Source organism: Pituophis catenifer, unplaced genomic scaffold (genome assembly GCF_029215685.1).
Source record: "Pituophis catenifer annectens isolate HBS135680 unplaced genomic scaffold, rPitCat1.0.hap2 SCAF_7, whole genome shotgun sequence".
Classification (NCBI taxonomy): Eukaryota; Metazoa; Chordata; class Lepidosauria; order Squamata; family Colubridae; genus Pituophis; species Pituophis catenifer.
In genome coordinates this window covers 8252717-8275367 of record NW_027256887.1, presented here as the reverse complement: position 1 = coordinate 8275367, position 22651 = coordinate 8252717, and the positions used below count along the sequence as shown (strand labels likewise).

Sequence of the window (22651 nt, the reverse complement as noted above, 5' to 3'; positions counted from 1 at the left end):
ACCTCTACTCTACTTCCATTCCATTCCATTCCATTCCATTCCATTCCATTCCATTCCATTCCATTCCATTCCATTCCATTCACTCCTGTCCTCTCCTCCCCTCCCCTCCTCTCTCCTCTCCTCTCCTCAAAACATTCTTAAAGATCCATCTCATCCTGGGCACCCCCCCCTTTTTTTTAACTATTACCATCTGGGTAATAATTTTTAATAATAATTAAAAACAAGGACAAATAGGCTGAAAAACAGCTTCTATCCCAGGGCAATAACCATACTGAATTCTATGGTATAGTGCAATATCGGCTTTTCAATTTCAATGATATAAAATGTAAAGGATGTATGTTTGTGTTTTTTATTTTTATAGTTATAATGTACACTGAAGACAGCATTTAATTTTGTTGTACCATGTGCAATGACAACAATAAACTAAACCAGGGGTGAAATGCTCCCGGTTCGAACTGGATTGCCCGATCCAGTAGTGATGGCTGCGGGTGGTTCGGAGAACCAGTAGCAAAAATCCCTGTGCCCCATGCCCAGCTGAGCCGCGCGATCATCAGAGGGTGTTTTTTTTAATTTTAAAAGCATTTTTTCTACAACCTCTTCAGCCGAAAAAATGCTTTTAAAAGTAAAAAAAAAAAGCCTCTGATGATTGTGTGGCTCAGCTGGGATCATCAGAGGCTTTTAAAAGCATTTTTTCTACAACCTCTTCGGCCGAAAAAATGCCTTTACAAGTAAAAAAAAAAAGCCTCTGATGATTGCGTGGCTCAGCTGGGATCATCAGAGGCTTTTAAAAGCATTTTTTTCTACAACCTCTTCGGCTGAAGAGGTTGTAGGGGAAAAAAATGCTTTTAAAAGCCTCTGACGATCCCAGCTGAGTTGCCTGATCGTCAGAGGCTTTTAAAAGCATTTTTTAACAACCTCTTCGACCGAAGAGGTTGTAGAAAAAATGATTTTAAAAGTAAAAAAAAAAAAAAAAATTGGTTACGCCCACCCAGTCACATTACCACCCCCCCACCAAGCCACGCCCACAGAACCGGTAGCGACAAATTTTACATTTCACCACTGAACTAAACTAAAATACACTAAAATAAAATAAACTAAAATAAACATAAATAAATTAAAAAAAATAAAAAAAGTTCACCACTGAACTAAACTAAAATAAACTAAAATAAAATAAACATAAATAAATAAATAAAATAAAAATAACAGGTATAAGTATAAACATGGACATGAGCACATGAAAGGAGTAAAAATAAATGGGGACAGTAGGACAGGGACGGTAGGCACGCTGGTGCACTTATGCATGGCCCCCTGTACGCACCTCTTAGGAATGGGGTGAGGTCCACGGTAGACAGTTTGAGGTTGAAGCTGTGAGGGTTTGAGGATGTAACAACGAGGTCAAGTAGTGCATTCCAGGCGTTGACCACTCTGTGGCTGAAGTCGTATTTTCTGCAATCGAGTTTGGAGCAGTTTACCTTAAGTTTGTATCTATTGTGTGCTCGCGTATTGTTGCGGTTGAAGCTGAAGTAGTCACTGACAGGTAGGACATGGTCCTGTTGTACAATGCCAGCATTTTCCCAGCATTTCTGCAAAAAAATATGTTTTGGCCTCTAAAGAACTGGCAGCTTTTGAGGGCTGAAGGTCACTGACCCCAGAGGTCCACCAGGAAAGGCCACGGTGGTTAAGGAAGACACGGCCATTAGTTTTTAAAGCCTTCTGCTTCTTTCTCTTTCCAGCTATTGTGAAAATGGCATCATGCATTGCAGCTCCCAAAGACTTCCAGGAAGTTTCCTCCCAGATGTTCTCTTCCAAAATCATCGTTCTGCCAGAGGTAAGTCTGCTTTTTGAACATGTGCATCTCTTTTTGCTTTTCTGTCTTCCTTTCTGTTATTGGCTTCTTATTTTACACGGAGGGAGGAGCGTGGCTTTTGGAGAAGCTTTGCTGTGAATTACTTTTGATTTCAAAAAAACTGGATCCAGGACTTCAGTAAAATTAAACTTCAGTCTATATGAACATTTAAGTTGAAGGAGTTAGAGTTTGTTTGTTTGTTTTTTTAAAAAATACTGTTTATTACCACTAATCCTTGAATTTTTATTTAAAAGAACACTACTATTTGTCTACTTATTGAAATGTTTTTAATTAGTTCTGGCTGTGCACTTCCCTGAGTCCACTAGTAGAAGGGCAGTATACAAATTGAATAAAATAATAATAAATAAATAAATAATAATTGGTTGGAATTTTTGCTATGGCTTCCTTTTAGCCTTTTCTCTACTTTAAATTTTCTCTTATTAATTTTTTCTTTTTCTTTTCTCTCCTTCTCCTTCTCCTTCTCCTTCTCCTTCTCCTTCTCCTTCTCCTTCTCCTTCTCCTTCTCCTTCTTCTTCTTCTTCTGCTCCTCGTCCTTCCTCTTCCTCCTCCTCCTCTCCTCCTCCTCTCCTCCTCCTCCTCCTCCTCCTCCTCCTCCTCCTCCTCCTCCTCCTCCTCCTCTTCTTCTTCTCCTTCTTCCTCTTCCTCTTCCTCCTCCTCCTCCTCCTCCTCCTCTTATAACTTTTTATCTTTTTGTTTTTCAAGAATTGCTTCTGCTGAGTTGATTTTACTTTTCTTTCATGTATGGAAATAATGGTTTCTTTCTTTTGTTCATGATGACTTAAACAAAAAAATGTCCTTAGATGAACTTTGAAAAGGAGACCATTGCCTTGAAAGCTTGAAGTTTAAAAATTTTTTAAAAATCAGAAACTTACAGTATATTCTTCCACTCATCTTTATAGTAGTGCATCAAAAGTTACTAAGGAAAAAAAATCATCTTTTTATTAAAAAAATAGTGTAGTTTCCCTGAAGTTTATATATGACCATGCTAGTTTGTCTAGCTGCACCCTTATCTCTACAGAAAATAATATCCAATGCTCAATATGTGAAAACAGGAAAAAGCCCCTCGTGATAATGGATTTATTAGAAGCATAAAACATGTGTGGATTCTTAGCTTTCTTTATTTCAAATGTCCCACAGATGTTGTTCCCAGGCCTGGGGTTAGGGGTGCTTATCCCTGCCAATATATGTGTGTGTGTGTGTGTGTGTGTGTGTGTAGACACACATACACACACAAAGAAAATAAAAATCTAATAAATGAATGGATGGAGAAATAGATATTTCTCTCTCTAGATGCAAAGAGAAAATATCTGCTGTGAACTGCGCCTAGGTGTCAGGAAGGGCATCTGGCCAGTAAATACAGCTTCATTCAATTACCTGACTCCACCCTGATGCAAGCAATTACAGGGTCATTAAAAGAAACAAAAATCCTATTACCCTGTTTCCCCCAAAATAAGACATCCCCTGATAATAAGCCCAATCAGGCTTTTGAGTGCATGGCAATACAGCCAAGCACTTATTTCAGGATTAAAATATATATATAGAGAAGGCAGGGTCTTATTTTTGGGGAAACATGGTAAAATGTGCTGTATTTTGTTGGGGACTCCTTCCAATTCTATGTTACATTTCTATTTTTGTATCTGATTTTCTCTTTACCTTTAATAGCTTAATATCTTTTCAACCCACATTGTTTAGCAGTTTTACCATCAGTTTTACCATCAGCAGTGCAATTGCGTATTTGCCACTGCAGTCGTCTTACTGTAACATCGTTGGACCTTTCTATGTCTTTGTAAGGATTTCTCATGGACTGACCGTGCCCTTCTTTCTTTTTTACCTTAAAGCAAAACGGAGTGTCTCTTGCAAGCATCCGATGACCACGTTTGTCTGTCCGGCAAATGACCCAAGAGTGAAAGGAGTGGAATGTATGAAGACCTGTCAGAATTACGATCTGGGTTGCGTCAGTCACGGATGCATCTCGGGTTGCCTTTGCCCGACTGGATGGGTAAGAAAGTTGAGGTTCTTCAAGAAAAATTGTGCAGGAGCCAGCAGGGCAACCTACTCAGAAAGTAAACCCTAGCTTGATTTTTACATGTGCGCCCGATATAAGCCCTACTCCCAAAATAAGTCCCCCAAAATAAGATCTCCACCACTCCAGGGTGCACAGGTAAAAATTAAGCTAGGGTGGGTATGAGAGTGGTGGAGTTGTCCTACTACTTACCTTCAGATAGTTGCAGTCAGGCCTCTCACACTTTGGCCCATTTCTTCTGCTGGCAAGGCTTTCCTGAAGGCCTCTATAGCCGATAACAGAGTTTCAGATCGATCCAGAGCTCTGTTATCAGCTACAGAGGCCTTCAGGAAAGCTTTGCTGGCCTTGATCAGATGAAGAAGTTCCTGAAGGCCTTTGATAGTGAAAAAGAGGCCGGGGGTGAAGCGTGCAAGTGAAGTGAGTCAATGGACAACAAGCCCCCCAAAAATAAGACCTGGTGCCTTTTTTTGGTGGCAAAAAATATAAGACAGGGTCTTATTTTGGGGGAAACACAGTACTTATTCTTCTAGCCTTTATATGCCCCTCCTATCCAGCAGGGATCTGAGGGGCGTGCATTTCTGTCTTACAGTAAAATAATTAAAATGCAAAAAAAAAAAATGACATAATAAAATAGCAAACTATAACACTAAGTAATAGCAACTGAAATTCCTGACGAAGTAACTGTGTAGGAGAAGAGGCAGAGCCTGGGGCGGAGTCAATACAGGAATCAGATTGGAATCATTATGTTGCCACAAGTGATCCCTGTCCAACCCCTCTTGAGTTCCATTAAGTCTTACCTAGATCCACTTTAGCGCTGATTGTTAGTTGACTAGATAAAGGTAAAGGTAAATGATCCCCTTCTGATGGGACCCAAATTGATAAAGTAGAAGTAGAATTTTATGGACACTAGAGGGCAATATTGTTCACCTTTTTTCACTCTGTCCAACTTCCAGAGTTCGCTTCTCTGCTTTAAAACTTAGGAGCAATTAGGAAATATTGCAGCTTTTGGTATCCCTGTGTGTCAAATACGAAGGGAAATTTTTTAAAGAAGGTTCAGAATATCCAAAGGAATTAAAATCTCATTAGTTGCTTCAGGCTGCAGATCATCATTCATATTTTTTTTTTAACCGGCTGTGCTTCTCATTTATAGAGATTTGTTGATCCAGAGCTTTGAGCTGGACTTGGACTGGTCAAAAAATAATTAGTCATTTAATATGTCAAATAACCCTCCAACCGTGGCCAGATGCTCTTACAATGTCCAATATTACTAAAACCAAATCATCAGTAGATTCAGTGTTTTTCTAATTAACGGAACAGTTACCGCACAAGAGCGGAATAACATCTTTTTAAAAAAATCTAATTATGAAATAAGGTTGGAGGACGGTTGCATGAACAGACTTGAGCATGACATCATACAGATGTGTTAGCTATTTTCAACATAGTCAGACTAGGCCAGCGATGGCTAAACTTTTTGCCATCGCATGCCAAAAGCAGAGAGAACACGTGGAGGAGGGAGTTGTGTGTGCCCATACCTATAATTCAATGCACCTCACCCCCCCCCCCACGCATGCGTGCGCGACCCCTCCCATTTTTGGTATGCGATGGCACGGTGGGCACAGTATGCCCATTTTTCGCCCTCCCTAGGCTGTTGTGGCTCCGTTGCCTGAGCCTGGGCTATCGACAGATGCAGACTCTGAGAGTGAGGGAGAGGAGTTGGCAAGGCCTCCCTCTCCAGGACCCTCCTCTCTGGCAATGCCTCCAGAGGACACCAAAGGCCAAACGATAGGCCCAGAGCAAAGCACGTCCCCGCAGCCACAGGTGGTCAGTGACGAAGTAGATAAGTGCTGGCTGGACCCTCGGTAGCAGCGCAGGGAGAAGCGTGTGCAGCAGAGGGGAAGGCGTGCCAGAGATTAGCTGAGTCACTGGACCACACCCCACAGGGGATAAATGTGGGTGTGGTGGCCAGTTCAGTTTGTGACGAGCAAAAACTAGAAATAATTCATGATCTCTGCGTTACTGGACTTCTGCCTGCCTTGTCGGACTGCATTTGGACTAATCCTTGTATTGTTGAAACTTTGCCTGCTTTATCGGAATGCTTGCAGTCTAATCTTTGTTTTGTGTGAGTAAAGTCTGAATTGGCAGCTAGCCACTGGGTTGCTGCCAGCTTTATCTTCAAAGATTTTGTCGTGTGGCTTATTAACTCCGGGCCGTCTGTGGGGGTGCGTGTGTGGGACGGGGACAGAACACAGGCTCCAGAGGCTTTCTTGGAGCCTGGAGAGGGTGAAAATGGCCTTCCCCACCCCCACCAGAGGCCCTCTGGAGGCCGGAAGTAGCCCATTTGCCGACTTCCAGTGGGCCCGGAAGTCCTGTTTTTTGCCCTCCCTGGGCTCCAGAGACTTTCTAGGAGCCTGGGGAGGGCAAAAGTGGGACTTCCCCATTGCCCCGGAGGCCCTCTGGAGGCTGGAAATGGCCCGTTTGCCGACTTCCAGTGAGCCCAGAAGGCCTGAAAATCAGATGCGCGCACTGGAGCTGAGCTAGGGCAACACTCGCGTGCCCGCCGATATGGGACTAGGCGATGACCCTGGCAGTTTGGATAGTCTTCAAACCAGGTACAAATTGACACTAGGTAAAGGTAAAGGTTCCCCTTGCACATGTGCTAGTCGTTCCCGACTCTAGGGGGCGGTGCTCATCTCCGTTTCAAAGCTGAAGAGGCAGCGCTGTCCGAAGACGTCTCCGTGGTCATGTGGTCGGCATGACTAAATGCCGAAGGCACACAGGACGCTGTTCCCTTCCCACCAAAGGTGGTCCCTATTTTTCTACTTGCATTTTTTACATGCTTTCGAACTGCTAGGTTGGCAGAAGCTGGGACAAGTCACGGGAGCTCACCCTGTTAGGCGGCACTAGGGATTTAAACTGCTGAACTGCCGACCTTTCGATCGACAAGCTCAGCATCTTAGCCACTGAGCCACCGCGTCCCTAAAATTGTCACTAACATAACCTAAATTGCAAGGTTGGCTAGATGCTGCCACCTAGGAGAGTCATTGTGGAACGGTGTGATTTTAAGACTTGGAAAAGGTTGGAAGGGGGAGAGCTGGTTTGGGGTATTTAAGGCACTAGTCTAGAAACCAGGAGACTGGGAATTCTAGTCCAACCTTAAGCATTGTTGGAAGAAATAATCCATCTGGTTCAGTTCCAAGCCGGGAGAAAGACACTGGAGGCTGATTGGAAAGTTGGTTTAATGATGAAGCAGAACCATTATGGACGTGTGATTCTGGTGCAGCTGACTACATGGAGTTGAGAGAGTGGGTGGCTTTTATACCTTCTCTTGGGCTTTGCACTTGAGCTTCCTGTTCCTGTGCAAGAACATGTATTCTATTGGATGTTGTAGGGGTTATGTAGCGGCCATAGCTGGCTCTATAAGTTGTCTGAGCTCCCAGGTTTGGTTGAAGTTTGGACTGCTGAGATGATACAATGAAGAGGCTTGTGTACTGAAAGGGCATTGGGCAATTCCTATTGTGGCTGAGGGCTAATCCTACTTTTGTTGGCTCTTGAGTGAGGGCTATTTGCTTATGAATAGAACTAGCTATCTCTTTATCTCTTACATCTGCTGTGGGCTATTAAGGAAGGCGGGGGCTGCTTTCCAAGAGCATGTTTCTTCATTTCTCATCCAGGGAAATATAATATACTGCCGTCTTCATATTTCTCAAAATATTTCATTCTTCTAGGAGACGGGTGGGTGCTAACTTTCTACAGCATGAAGCTAGATGAGTGACCTTGAGCCAGTCTCTCTCTCTCAACCTAGGAAGAAGGCAGTGTCATATCGCTACTAATAACGTTAGCTGAGATGAACAATACATTCTTCATTTATTTTTATGAAGAACCACCAAAATCATCACACAGTTAATTTTTTAAAAAATGATTGTGTCAGCACTAGAGTAAATGCAGGTTGAAGTGCATTTACATTTGCTTTATTCCTGTTTTAACGCTAATTTTCAAAGACATTTTTGTGAAACAACAGCAGATCCTTTTCCATTTTTGGTGTCCATCCATAGTCTGGAACCTCTTTAATTTCAGCTCTACCCATTGAAGGTTGTCCATTACTATTTATGATTTACTATGTTCCATCAACCTGGCCAATTTTTCAATTCGTTCAGCGGACAAATGATTGAGATGTAATTCATTATTAAAACATGCTTTATTGAATTAATTTGATTTCTTAATTTAATTTCGTTTTTACAAATGTGAATTCACTAAACGGCGCACGCTTAATTCAATCAATGAAGCCAATGGTGAATTAGTCTACTTGCCAGCATAGGAATATTGTAAGGGGAGCCTTGATAAATAGCTGAGGAGGGAAACAGATCTTCTCTACTCTTCATATTGGAATGACACCATAATGACTTTTTAAAAAGAATTAGGTCACCAGGCTGAGTTGCTTAGTGGTGGGATTCAGCCGGTTCGGACCAGTTTAGGTGAACCGGTAGTTAAAATGCTGCCTGACAATGCCCCTCCCCACCCCGCCCCTTCCAGGAGTCCCCATGCCTCCATTTTGGCTCCCAGGTAAGTGCAGGGAGGCCTACTAGGCCCCAAAGGGGGCCTACTAGGCCCAAAAGGGGGCACAGGAGGTACAGCACCTCCAACCCTCCGTGGCCCGGTTTCGCTCCCAAGGAGGCCTACTAAGCCCAAAATGGGGTGCGGGGGGGAGGTGCGTCCCGTCCACCCCGCTGCCCGTTTTTGCTCCCAGGGGGGTGCAGGAGGCCGAGTGCTGCTTGTCACACCTCCTGGCCACACCTACCATGGCCACGCCCACCCAGCCGGTCATTAGGGCAGAGAACCGGTTGTTAAATTATTTGAATCCCACCACTGCTTCAGGCTACCTATGCTGACTGGCGGCTGCCTGCAATTTGGCAGTTCGAATCTCACCAGGCTCAAGGTTGACTCAGCTTTCCATCCTTCCAGGGTTGGTAAAATGAGGACCCAGATTGTTTGAGGGCAATATGCTGACTCTGTAAACCGCTTACGGAGGGCTGTAAAGTGATGTAAAGTGGTATATAAGTGCTATTGTTATTGCTAGAACAAGAATCATTTGTGATTTTTATTAGGGATTTTACCAGAAACATATAATAGAGAATTGAGATACTTAATTGTGAATGTTTTAACAGCGGCTAGAATTGTATTTGCTAAAAACTGGAAAAAGGAGAAAATACCTACGGAAGATGAAGTTATTAAGAAAATTATGGAATGTGCTGAAATGAGTAAATTGACATTTGAAATTAGAGACCAGGAAGACAAACAATATTATATGATATGGGACTTATTTTATCAATGGCTAGATAATAAAGCATGGAAATGAAATATGAAATATGAAATAAATGTAATAAAAAAATATCTGAAGCGGTTTTTAATGGGATATAAGCCACTGTTAAATAATTGGTAAATGAGAATAATAATACAAAGGGATATAATAAATTGTCAAATAAGGGAAATTAAATAAATTGTAAATTTTGGATATGGGATTAAGCATAAAAGAATTGTAACCGATCGATACACTTTCTGTAATTGTAATGAATGATGGTTGTTTTATGTTTTGTTTTGTTTAAAAAAAAAAATTCCAGAAAAACCCAAAAGAATTATTTGTGATCTCCATTGGCTTGCAGATAATGCTTGTTCTTCTGAGTTTTTCTGCGGCTGTATAAATTTCATTGGGTATAAAAGTTTAAATATCCATCAATTTCTATTCTAGGTGCGACATGGAAACAAATGCATGGTCCCTGAGAATTGCCCCTGTTTCCACAACGGACAGGAATATGCGCCAGGACAAACAGTGATAAAAGACTGCAACACATGGTAAGGATCTAACTGTGAAGTTTCTGAAAGATGCCCTAATTAATTCATGAGCCATGAGCCAAACTTCAAAAGAAATACAGTCATTTATTAGGAGCACCATTTCGGCAATATTCGGATGCAGTTAGAACTAATCCCACGTAGATTTAAGTTCCCCTATGACCCTGTCTCTCCCCTCCTCCCTGGCCATGTCATAAATCACATTCTCCAATTAACCACTTTGGCTGGCTGTGAAATCCAACACCCTCCTTCTGATTGCGGTCAGGAAGAACGTATGGAATGCACTTCAGTTAGGGAAATCAATCAGCTCTATCAGTTCTCCCTCCCTCCTGCTCATGGCAACTTGAAAGCTTTGCAAGTTGACATTCGGCTCCCCTCACTTCCCGAGGGCGACCTGCGCAAAAAAAAAGTTGACACTAACCTCTTTGACGTTGATCTCCCATCGGGCCTTTAAAAAAAAAAAAACCCATCATTTTGACAGTCAATAAATGCTCACCTATTTTTCAAGTGCCATTGTTGTGACCAAGGCCCAAGTGGCGATTACCAACCACAATTCAGTCCTCAGCAAACTTATTTTATTAAAACAGCTGAGAATTAATTCATTCTTAGCTTAGTCCAAAACAAAATTCTTAATAACTAGTCCGTCAGCCTTATTAACAACCTTTGATGTCTTTGGCAACCGGCCAAAGGCTTTTCTTGGCAAAACCCCCACAAAGTTCAAGAGACGCTGACAAGAAGCACTGGAATCAACGTTGCTTTTCTAGAAAGAACCCAATGGTTCATTGCTGCTCTTTTAAGCCTTATGGGAGTAGCCAATCATCTCCTTGCCTTACTACCGAGTCGTCCTCTCTGCTTTATCTGCTCCTGCCTTCTGGCAGTTCTTTTCATACATGCACTAGGAACAGGCCCCTCCTGTTCCTCTGCCTCTCTGCTGTCCGTCTCTGGAGGCTCCGGAGTCCGCACATCACTCCCAGATGGCCCTGGCCCCATCTCTGCCTCCGATGCAGAGTCCTCATATGGGTCTTCCCCTGACTCCAGGACTGGGCCATTGTCCTCCCCAGCCTCCTCACTGTCTGACTCCACTGCCAGCTCTGCAGGCTCTGGTGGACCACAACAGCCATAGACAACCCATGTATAGAAATGAACAGACAACATAGGCTATTTACAACAAACATTGACGAACAGTGTGTTAACCTTCTCCATCTTCCTTAGAAAAAAGGGAACAAAAGTTACATAGGGCTGAGCAGAGAATCAACCTGTCTTCTTTTCCGTTAGTTCTTCTTCAATTTTGAGTAAAGAGAAGCACACTCTCTGGACGAGTCCTGGGTTGTGGTTTTTTTTTTTTTTTTTTTAAGCAGAGTGTCTCCTGCAATGCTATACCAATAGCAGTAGCCATAGCATTAGACTTAAGTACTTCCCGATATCTCTTTTCAGCACTCTCTCTGGGTGGTTTACAATATAGAATATTTGCATATTCCCCCCAACAATTCTGGGTCCTCATTTTGCTGTCCTCGGATGGAAGGATGGAAGCCTGAGTCAACTTTGAGCCCAGTTAGGATCGAACTCCAGACTGTGGGCAGAGTTTACCTGCAATACTGCACTTTCACCACTGCGCCACCAGGCAGAGCCCTGGTCAGTGGATAGGTGTTTTGTCTGACTCTCCTTAACTCCCTGCCTACAAAATGCAGGGAAATGAATAGAGAATAGCATAGCATAGCATAGCATAGCATAGCATGCAGAGCAGAGCAGAAAAACAGAACTGAACAGAACAGAACAGAATTCTTTAATGGCCAAGTGTGATTGGACACACAAGTCTTCGGTGCATAAGCTCTCAGTGTACATAAAAGCTATAAGTGATAAATCACCTCCACAGAGCCATGAGGAAGGGAGAAGAGGACATTTTGCCTCCAAAGCTCCATGAGATATTGTAGACAAGATCCTCAAATCTTTTGGGGTTGGATGTAGAGGTTCTGAATCTTGAGAAATCCAAGGAAGATCAACTTCCTCTAGATTGTCTTTCCTCAGAATAGCAATAGCGCTAGCCCTTAGACTTATATACCACCTCACAGTCCTTTTCAGCCCTCTTTAAGCAGTTTGCAGAATCAGACTATTGCCCCCAACAATATGGGTTCTCATTTTACCGAGCTCGGAAGGACGGAAGGCTGAGTCAACCTTGGGCCAGTCAGGATCGAACTGCTGGCAGTTGCCAGAATAGTATGCAATACTGCATTGTATCCACTGCACCACCATGGCTCTAAATTAAAATAAAACCCCACTAGAGATTTGGGGGAAATGCTCTCAGAAAAGCGAATGAGGTGGGCAAGGAACGTTTCACAGTGTTGTCAGTGGCCTGTGCAGCTAGTAGCTGATTCCGACAGTGAGGAGGCTGGTATGGTGCTGCGCCAGCAGCCTGTGCAGCTGATACTCGAGTCTGACAATGAGGAGGCTGGAGAAGATGTGGTGCCAAAAGCGGGGATTCAGCCAGGGCCTTCAGAACCTCCAGAAGCCCCTCTAAGTGAAGAGGATGAAGAGGAGCCTTTTCTTGATGTACGGGCACGCAGAGCTGCCAAAAGGCAGGAGTGGCTCCTCAGGAGGAGGTCTCCTCGAGAGTAAGGCTTGGGGCTAATTGGCCACTCCCTTACCCTATTTAAGGAAGGACGACGACTGAGGCAATTTCCAGTTCACTCTCCTTCGTGTCCTGCTCTTCGTTCTCTTATCAGCTTCCTGCAAATTGCTTCTGGGCTTTCTGCCAACCATAGTAAGATTACAATTATTTATTCTTTGGATTCTTGTAGGCTGTTAAGAAAGTTAATTAACAGCCTTTATTTGAAAAAGACTGATTTAATTTAGTAAACTAAGGTTTGTACAGACTTTGGGGTCTGTAGCTGTAGCTGTAGTTGTGGGCAGAACACACAACTTTGTTTAGCTCTTAAAACCTGTTGTGCTATAAGCAATACTGGCTGTTTCAGAGGTTCATTTCTCTGGTGCTTTTTGGAATGATCAAGTCACAGCAAAAGTAGAGATGATCCCTGGAGGCAAATTTGACCTCTGAAAATGCCCATTGAGTAGGATTAAACAGAGGCCACCTGACCAGAAGTTACGAAGTTCCAGGTGATTTGTGTTTTCTCCAAAGCAGAGACATAACTTTCATTCTAACATCAACATGCAAAACAGAGTTTGGGTGATGTGCCAAAACAGTAATAGCTGTTAATCCTCTGCAGCACCTGCCGTGCTCGAAAATGGGAATGCACGGAAAACGTCTGCGATGGAAAATGTTCGGTCATCGGTGCCGCTCATTATTTGACCTTCGACGGACTGAAGTACAGGTTTCCTGGCAGTTGTCAGTATGTGCTTGTTCAGGTAAGACTTTTGTGATGGGATGCTCTAAGGCAGGGGTATCAAACTCAAGGCCCACAGGACGAATGTGGCCTGTGGGGCCGCTCTGGAAACAGCAAAGGACCAGCCTGCGGTGCCTCTGCCAGCAGAAACAGAGTTTGGGAGGGGGGGCTCCATTTTCGCTGGCAGAGGGCTAGCAAAACAAACTAAAATGTTTTTGCCTTTCGTATTTGAGCATGCAAGAAGATAACAGGAAAGGAGAAAGGGAAAGAGAAAAGAGAAAGAGAAAGAAAGGAAGATGGGAAGAGAGCAAGGAAGGAAATAGAAGGAAAGAGGGAACGGAAGGAGAATGAAGAGGGAAGGAAAAGAAGGAAGGGAAGGGAAGGGAAGGGAAGGGAGGGAGGGAAAGAAAGGAAAGGGAAGGGAAGGGAAGGGAAGGGAGGGAAGGGAGGGAAGGGAGGGAAGGGAAGGGAAGGGAAGGAAGGGAAGGGAAGGGAAGGGAAGGGAAGGGAAGGAAGGAAGGAAGGAAGGAAGGAAGGAAGGAAGGAAGGAAGGAAGGAAGGAAGGAAATAGAAGGAAAGAGGGAACGGAATGAAGAGGGAAGGGAAAGAAGAAAAGGAAAGGAAAGGAGGGAAGGGAAGGAAGGAAGGAAGGAAGGAAGGAAGGAAGGAAGGAAGGAAAGAGGGAACGGAAGAAGAAAGGAGACTGAAGAGGGAAGGAAAAGAAGAAAAGGAAGGGAAGGAAGGGAAGGGAAGGGAAGGGAGGGAAGGGAGGGAGGAAGGAAGGAAGGAAGGAAGGAAGGAAGGAAGGAAGGAAGGAAGGAAGGAAGGAAGGAAATAGAAGGAAAGAGGGAATGGAAGAAGAAAGGAGACTGAAGAGGGAAGGAAAAGAAGAAAAGGAAGGGAAGGAAGGGAAGGGAAGGGAAGGGAAGGGAGGGAGGGAGGAAGGAAGGAAGGAAGGAAGGAAGGAAGGAAGGAAGGAAGGAAGGAAGGAAGGAAGGAGATTATAATGAGAGTGAGGGGGGCTCTCAGGGAAGTCTTGCCTTAGCACTTGGCTACCACAGGTGCCTCCAACAAGAGAGATGTTGAGCTGGCCACGTCCCCCAGCCCCCCCTGCTCTCCCCGAAGCCAAACCCAACCCTGATGCAGCCCTCAACGAAATCGAATTTGACACCCCTGCTCTAAGGGGAAATGCAGAGGTGGCTTGGCTCATACCGAGAGTAAAAATACACAGAATGAAAATATTGCTTTTCTTGAACTGCTTTAGCAATGTTGTCAGAAGTAATAGACATCACTGCAGGTTTCACATCAAGTTACTTAGCTGGGGATCTTCAACGAAGCTCAGATCTTTGTGCTCTTCATGGTCAACCATTGAGAAAAGGGAGGAAAGCAGATTCATGAAAGTCAAGGTTTGACTCCCAAGGATTGCCCCAAGAAATCCCAAGGATTAGACTTTGGTTTTGAAGCTACCCATTCTCCAAAACTCTGAGGGGCTTAAAAAGGTTAAAATCATCCAAGTACAAATAATATATCAATAACACACAACAGGGATAAATCATTAGAATCGGGCTGGAAGGGACTTTGGAGGTCTTCTAGTCCAACCCCCTGTTTAGGCAGGAGATCCTATGCCATTTCAGACAAATGGTTGTCCAAACTCTTCTTAAAAACTTCCAGTGTTGGAGCATCCACAACTTCTGGAGGCAAGTCGTTCCAGTGGTTAATTGTTCTCACTGTCAGGAAATTTCTGTGGCTGCTCCATCACTGGCGGTTTTGAAGAAGAGATTGGACAGCCGTTTGTCTGAAATGGCATAGGATCTCCTGCCTAAGCAGGGAGTTGGACTAGAAGACCTCCAAAGTCCCTTCCAGCCCGATCCTAATGATTTATTCCTGTTGCGTGTTATTGATATATTATTTGTACTTGGATGATTTTAACCTTTTTAAGCCCCTCAGAGTTTTGGAGAATGGGTAGCTTCAAAACCAAAGTCTAATCCTCCAAGGTCCCTTCCAACTCTGTTATTCTGTTATCCTTTTAGACCAGCGGTTCCCAAACTTTTTCAGTCATGGAAACTTTCAGAAGACATTTTCCCCCCACAGAATCCTATGTATGTGTGTGTGTGTATGTATGTATGTATGTATTTATGTATGTATCCAGACAGCCAGACAGATAGCCATCCATCCATCCATCCATCCATCCATCCAGACAGACAGACAGACAGACAGACAGACCCTGATTTTTACTACCCTGTTTCCCCTAAAATAAGACCTCCCCTGATAATAAGCCTAATCGGGCTTTTCAGCGCATGTACTAAAATAAGCCTCCCTCCCCCCCGAAAATAAGCCCTCTCCAAAAATATTTAAATGCATGCACAGCCGGTCCCCGCTATTTCCTCTAGTTTCCTCCACGCGCCCCAAAATAATAAGACCTCCCCGAAAATAAGGCCAAGCGCTTATTTCAGGGTTATATATATGTATATGTATATGTATGTATGTATGTATGTATGTATGTATGTATGTATGTATGTATGTGTTTTTCTTCTAGCCAGGTTTTCCCTACGTAACCAAGGTTTTTTGTAGCTCCAGCTCAGTAGAATCACATCTACTCGGTTCTGGGCTTTTTTCTTTTCTAACAGCTAGCAAGCTTGGAAATATAACCACAAACCTTTATTTCAGGCCAAGTTAGCTGGCCTTGCGCGGTTTTATTTTAAAACCCATTTTTAAAGTTGATATTTGAGATTTTTTTCCCCCCACAGAATCCCTACGATTCTTTTCTGGAAACCCGCTGGGGGTTTCCAGAAAACCCCCAGAGTTTTCTCTGGTGGTGGGTTTCAAAATTTTTTACTACAGGTTCTGTGGATGTGGTTTAGTGGGCGTGGTGTGGCTTGGTGGGCGTGACTTGGTGGGCGTGGCTTGGGAAGGATACTGTAAAATCTCCATTCCATCCCCACTCCAGGGGGAAGGATACTGTAAAATCCCCATTTTCTCCCGATCAGCTGGGACTTGGGAGGCAGAGAAGAGATGTGGGCGGAGGCAGTCAGAATTTTTACTACCGGTTCTCCGAACTACTCAAAAGGTCCGCTACCGGTTCTCCAGAACTGGTCAGAACCTGCTGAAACCCACCTCTGCTCTGGTTCCACGGAACTCAGTTCCGGGAACCCTGCTTTAGGCTTCCATTGCAACCTCCGGAGGGGGACATTTTGAAGATGGAGTTCCTTAGGCTGATTTCAAAAGGCTGCTGTCACTCCTTCTTTCTTTTCCAGGACTACTGTGAAGACGACGGGGCTGGGTCTTTTCGGATACTCGTGGCCAAGGAAGGATGCAGCTTTACGGGAGAGACGTGCACTCGGAGGATCACGGTTTTGTTTGACGGGGGAGAGATCGAGCTGCATGGTGGAGAAGTAAGTTTACCCCCTCCCTCATTGTCTCCACAGACTCACGTGTCGAAGAGGGGGCTTCGAAGGCTTCTTTTGAGAGGGCTCCAGAGGGACGTCTGTTGAAACTGGTCAGATCCTTGGAGCAAAATATTTCCCACTGCTGGGTCTTCAGAGAGACAAAATTTTCATGCTTAAGTCTATTGAGGGATGAGAGCCGTGGCATTTGAAACACTTGATTCAAAATCATCATCTTTTAATGACCCCATAATCCCTTGCGAGGTCGAGTCTGGGCAACTGAATGGAGCTAGCAGAATGTTTAATGGCCAGATGCCCTTCCTGTCACCAGTGCAGAGTTTTGTTCAGCAGATATATTTTCATTGTGCCCACTTGATTCAAAATGGAGCTTGTAAACAGATAGTCCTCGACGTGTGACCACAATTGAGCCTAAAACCTCCCTTGCTAAGCAAGCTAGTTATTAAGCGAATTTGTCCCCATTTTACAACCTTTCTTGCCACCGTTGTTAAGCGAATCACTGCACTCGTTCAGTTAGTAGCATGGTTGTTAAGTGAATCCGGCCTCCCCATTGACTTTCCTTGTCGGAAGGTCGCAAAAGGGTATCACGTGACCCCAGGAGATCACGACCATCATTACAATGAGTCGGTTGCCGAGTGTCCGAATTTTGATTATGTGTTGTGGCCTGTCAGCGGCCTGTGCAGATTGTAGCTGATTCCGACAGCGAGGAGGCTGGTGTGGTGCTGCACCAGCAGCCTTTGCAGCTGGCATTCGAGTCGGACAATGAGAAGGCTGGAGAAGATGTGGTGCCAGAGGCAGGGATTCAGCCAGGGCCCTCAGAACCTCCAGAGGCTCCTTTAAGTGAAGAGGATGAAGAGGAGGAGCCTCTTCTCAATGCATGGGTGCACAGAGCTGCCAAAAGGCAGGAGTGGCTCCTCAGGAAGAGGTCTCCTCGAGAGTAAGGCTTGGGGATAATTGGCTGCTCCTTTAGCCTATTTAAGGAGGAATGCCGACTGAAGCAATTTGTAGGGAACAACTTTAGTTCATTCTCCTTCGCGCCTGGATTCTCTGCAAATTGCTTCTGGGCTTTCTGCCAACCTTTGTAAGATTGTGATTACTTTATCTTTGGTTTCTTGTAGACTGTTAAGAAAGTTTATTAACAGCCTTTGTTTGGAAAAGACTGAGTTATTTTAGTAAATTTAAGTTTTGTATAGACTTTGTGTGTGCTGTGTTCTTTGGGGTCAGTAGCTGGGGCAGAACATTATGTGACAATGGGGAGGCTGCAATGGCCGTACATCACATTTCTCAGTGCCGTTGTAACTTCAAACAGTCACTAAACAAATGGTTGTAAGTCAAGGAATACCTGTGTCAGGTCTGGAATGCCATCTTTTTCATTGGATCTTCAGGCCTGCCACCTTTACTGCTGTGGGAAACTAGGAGGGGGGATTGTACGGAGCCAGGGTGATATGTAGTCATAATAACATTCCTTTCTCAGAGAGTCAAGGACATCTTGCCCTGCACCTGGAAGGCTGGAACTGGGAAGCATCTCCAGTTGGGATGGTGTTTTGATTGGACCATGTGATGGACATGTGGGTGTTGGGCAGGGACTTGAACCAGAGGTGAAATCCAGCAGGTTCTGGAGAACCAGTAGTGGAAATTTTGAGTAGTTCGAACCGGCAAATACCACCTCTGGCTGGCCCCAGAGTGGGGCAGGAATGAGGATTTTGCAATATCCTTCCCCCAGGAGTTGGGAGGGAATGGAGATTTTGCAATATCCTTCCCCTGCTATTCCCATCAAGCCACGCCCACAGAACCAGTAGTAAAAACAATTGGATTTCATCACTGACTTGAACTTTCCTTCGGGTGGGGAAAACCTGGAAGCTTTCAGATTCGGGTTTTCCCAGATGTGCCAATATGACATCTCTAATAAAATGGAACTTTGAGGAACTTCAAGCCTCGGAGTCTTCTTTCGTTGGGGTTGTTATTTGGAACCCTGACATTAACAACCTGTACATTTTTCTCACAATGGAATTAACGTTAGCCAATGTCTCTTGCCCCATGGGATATTCTACTGTTCATTAAAGTTGAAAGCAAACCCTTATTAGAGGCTGACATGGACTCCCATTGTTGAAATTTCTTTCTTTATTTTTTTTCCTCATGAAGATTAATGTCCTCACCCCTCCGAGAGAACAAGGCAACATGGAAATTTTGAAGTCTGGCCGCTACTATATTCTGATACTGGGACGAGGAAGAATCTCCCTGATTTGGGATCAAAACATGGGGATTACAGTCATCTTGAAAGAAAACTACGGAGTAAGTTGCTTCTGATTTATGACTTAGTAATAGCTTGTATGTTGATGAAGATGAGAGGTGGGTTTCACGTAATTTTAACACCGGTTCGCCACGCACTGAAAATGTGCTTGCACACCTTCCATGCATCCTCTTTGCTCGAGTGTGTGGCTTGCACGCATGTGCACAACATTAGAAAACATGGCTAAATTGAATGGCATAGCACCAGGGCGGATGGGCTGGTGGGAGGGCCCACTCGCAGGTCGCCACTACTGGTTCGCCGAAATTAGTCCGAACCGGCTGAATACCACTTCTGATGAAGATTCTCAGTCAACTAGATAGAGTTATCTGGAAGTAGCATCATGGCCATTGGACTTGTTTTCTTTTTGCCTTGGAAATGTTTCGCTGCTGATCCAAGTAGCATCTTCAGCCCGAGCGAGTTGGTTTGGGAGACCCTCAGACTGAACAAGCTACTTGGAGAAGCAGAGAAACGTTTTAGACTGAAAAAGAAAAGAAGTCCACTTGCCATGACTCAGATTCCAAATTACCATGTTTCCCCAAAAATAAGACCCTGTCTTATATTTTTTTGAACCCTGAAATAAGCGCTTGGCCTTATTGCCATGCGCTCAAAAAGCCCGATTGAGCTTATTATCAGGGGATGTCTTATTTGGGGGAAAACAGGGTAGTGATAGCTTGTTTACTTAGTTATGTACATTAGAACAGAACATAATAGAATAAAATAAAGTGCTTTATTGGCCAAGTGTGGTTGGACACAAAGGAATTTGTCTTCAGTGCAGAATAGAACAGAATAAAAGAGTTGGAAGGGACCTTGGAGGTCTTCTAGTCCAACCATCCTGTAGCATTTCAGACAAATGGTTATCCAACATCTTCTTAAAAACATCCAGTGTTGGAGCATTCACAACTTCTGGAGGAAAGTTGTTCCACTGATTAATTGTTCTCACGGTCAGGAAATTTCTCCTTAGTTCTAAGTTGGATCTCTCCCTTGATTAGTTTCCACCCATTGCTTCTTGTTCTGCCCTCAGGGGCTTTGGAGAATAGCTTGATTCCCTTTTCTTTGTGGCAGCCCCTCAACTATCGGAACACTGCTACCCATCGATGAATAGTCTTAATATTAATTAATTAATAGTCTTCCTGTTGAAGGAGAAAGAAGGTGACACATTTCTTTGGCTTGTTCCTTGAAAGGATAAAGTCTGTGGCTTGTGTGGTAATTTTGATGGCGTTCCAAACAACGACCTGAGAAGCAGCCGGAAGCAGATTGAAGTTGATCCGAGTGACTTTGGGAATTCTTGGAAAGTTCACTCACAGTGTGCTGATGTCAGAAAGGTATTTGTAAAAAAAAAAGAAAAAAAATGTGTTGCACCTTTGACGACGGCGGTGTCTGTCTGTGTTTCAGAATGTTTTATTGTCAGGGTAGGAAAACCAGCAGATTATTTTAGAGCCTCCAACTCTTAACATGGCTAATGATCAAGAAGGAGACCGTCTTCTTTTGGATGGCCAGAAATAATCTGGAAAAGTAATTTCCGTGTGGTTTGGAATGGAGGTTAATCACTCTTTCTCCATCTTGGGAAACATTAAGACATGTGGACTTCAACTCTCAGAATTCCTGAGCTCCAAACAGGGGTGGGATTCAGCCCGGTTCGGACCAGTTCGGGCGAACCGGATGTTAATTTTAATCTGGTTTGCCGAAGTGGTAGTTGCAAGGACTGGCTGACCCCACCCACCCTACCCTGCCTCTCCTAGGAGTCTCCACGCAGCCCATTTTGGATGCCAGATAAGTGCAGGGCATGCACGGAGGCTCTGGGAGGGTGAAAAACGGGCCTACCGGAAGTACCAGAGGTCCAAAAATGGGCCCATTTCCAGCCTCCGTAGGGCCTCTAGAGCCCGGGGAAGGCCATTTTTGCCCACCCAGGGGCTCGAGGAAAGCCTCTGGAGCCTGGGGAGGGTGAAAAACAGGCCTACCAGAAGTACCAGAAATCCGAAAACGTCTGTGTTTCAGAATGTTTTATTGTCAGGGTAGGAAAACCAGCAGATTATCTTAGAGCCTCCAACTCTAACATGGCTAATGATAAAGAAGGAGACCGCCTTCTCCTAGATGGCTAGAGGAAAGCCTCTGGAGCCTGGGGAGGGCGAAAAACGGGCCTACCAGAAGTACTGGAAATCTGAAAATGGGTCCGTTTCCAGCCTCCAGAGGGCTCCCGGAGCCCAGGGGAGACTCTTTTCGCCCTCCTGGAGGCTCAAGGAAAGCCTTCAGAGTCTGGGGAGGACCAAACCCCCCCCTCCCCTTGGTGCAGGAGGCCGAGTAGGCCATGCCCACCATGGCCACATACATACACCAACAGGGCAGAGAACCTGTTGCTAAAATTTCTGAATTCCACCCCTGGATCCATACATCTTAAAATTGCCAAGGTTGAGAAAGGCTACACTAGACTACAAAGAATTATCCAGACTACAGGCCAGAATAGAAATAAGCATATCTGGGTTTCACTGAAGAGTCTATCAGCCACAGTGATTTTGTTCCTTGAAGGGTTAGTAAGTCATCTTTATACTATTCAGAAACACAAAATAATATAATCATCCTAATATCTTGGGTTAAGCGAAATGGAAACTTTACTCACCATCATGGTTTTCAAGTGTATAGAATTATGGTGCGACAGAAAATTCAGAGAAAATCAAAGCATTTGCAACTTAAATTAGATTATTTACCCAAGGCAAAATGCAAGCTACAGCGTCTTCAAAATGCAAGAGAAGATATTGTTTACTTTCCCTCTGAGATCAAATAATTTATACGGAATTACAGAAGAGACTGCAGACATATATGAAATATATGAAAATATATGAAATATATGAAAAGAGGAAACAGAATATTGTATAGTGTGGGAGAAATGGTACGAATGGCTAGATGAGAGAGATAAAAGGCAAGGAAAGATCAAATTAGGAAGATGTAGGAGTAGAAATGTAACAACAAATAAGAGGAAACAGAAAAAATGCAGTTTGTAGAAATGAAATTGTGTACACTGTTATTTATATGTATATATGTAAATAAATCAATATTAGACTTGTATGTATAAAGGATACATTGAAATAAGGGAGAAAAAATGGATAAGTAAGAAATTTTTAACCGTTGCGAAACTGTTGGAAAGAAACTATTGTTTAAAGAGTCTTTTTTGGTTTTTTGAAAAAATGTTTAATCAAAATTATTTTTTTTTTAAAAAAAAGAAAAGAAATATATGAAATTGCAAAAGGGATACCAGGTGACACTAAAAGAAATATAATTATTTTTTCTGACTATAGCGATAGGCCAGAATCAAAACAGCTTCAAGTACAGGTAGTCCTCGACAACTGAGCTCAAAATTCCTGTTGCTAAGCGAGACATTTGTTAAGTGAGTCTTGCCCCATTTTACGACCTTTCCTGCCGCCGTTGTTAAGTGAATTGCTGCAGTTGTTAAGTTAGTTACACGGTTGTTAAGTGAATCCGGCTTCCCTGCTGACTTTGCTTGTCAGAAGGTCACAAAAGGGGACCCCAGGACACTACAACCGTCATAAATACGAGTCAGTTGCCCAATCTTTTCATGTGTTCCCACATATTTAGATGTACGTTCATGATTTCCAAGAGATTAGTTTTTACTGCTATCATCATCTCCTTTTAAATGACCCTATAATCCCTTGTGGGGTGGAGACTGGGCAACAGAACGGAGCTGAGTGTTTATTGGCCGGATGCCCTGCCTGTCACCAGTGCGGAGTTATATTCAGCAGATATATTCTCAACGTGCCCAGAGAGAGAAATATCTGCCTCAACCTAGGATCAAACTCACAGCCTCCTGATTGTGAAGTGACAGCTCCACCTCTAGGCCACCGCACCACTCTTAGCTCTCATTGCTAGGTAAAGGTA

General features: G+C 43.9%; 1 protein-coding gene across 1 annotated transcript in view; it reads left to right on the top strand.

The window, feature by feature from the left end:
* VWF (von Willebrand factor) overlaps window positions 1-22651 on the top strand; it is a 197208-nt gene that overhangs the window by 81823 nt on the left and 92734 nt on the right. Inside the window, exons 17-23 of the mRNA XM_070946842.1 lie at window positions 1734-1828; window positions 3706-3866; window positions 9634-9737; window positions 12956-13094; window positions 16327-16464; window positions 18616-18765; window positions 19945-20085. Coding sequence (XP_070802943.1) covers window positions 1734-1828; window positions 3706-3866; window positions 9634-9737; window positions 12956-13094; window positions 16327-16464; window positions 18616-18765; window positions 19945-20085 — 928 coding nt within the window. The remainder of the gene's footprint in view (window positions 1-1733; window positions 1829-3705; window positions 3867-9633; window positions 9738-12955; window positions 13095-16326; window positions 16465-18615; window positions 18766-19944; window positions 20086-22651) is intronic.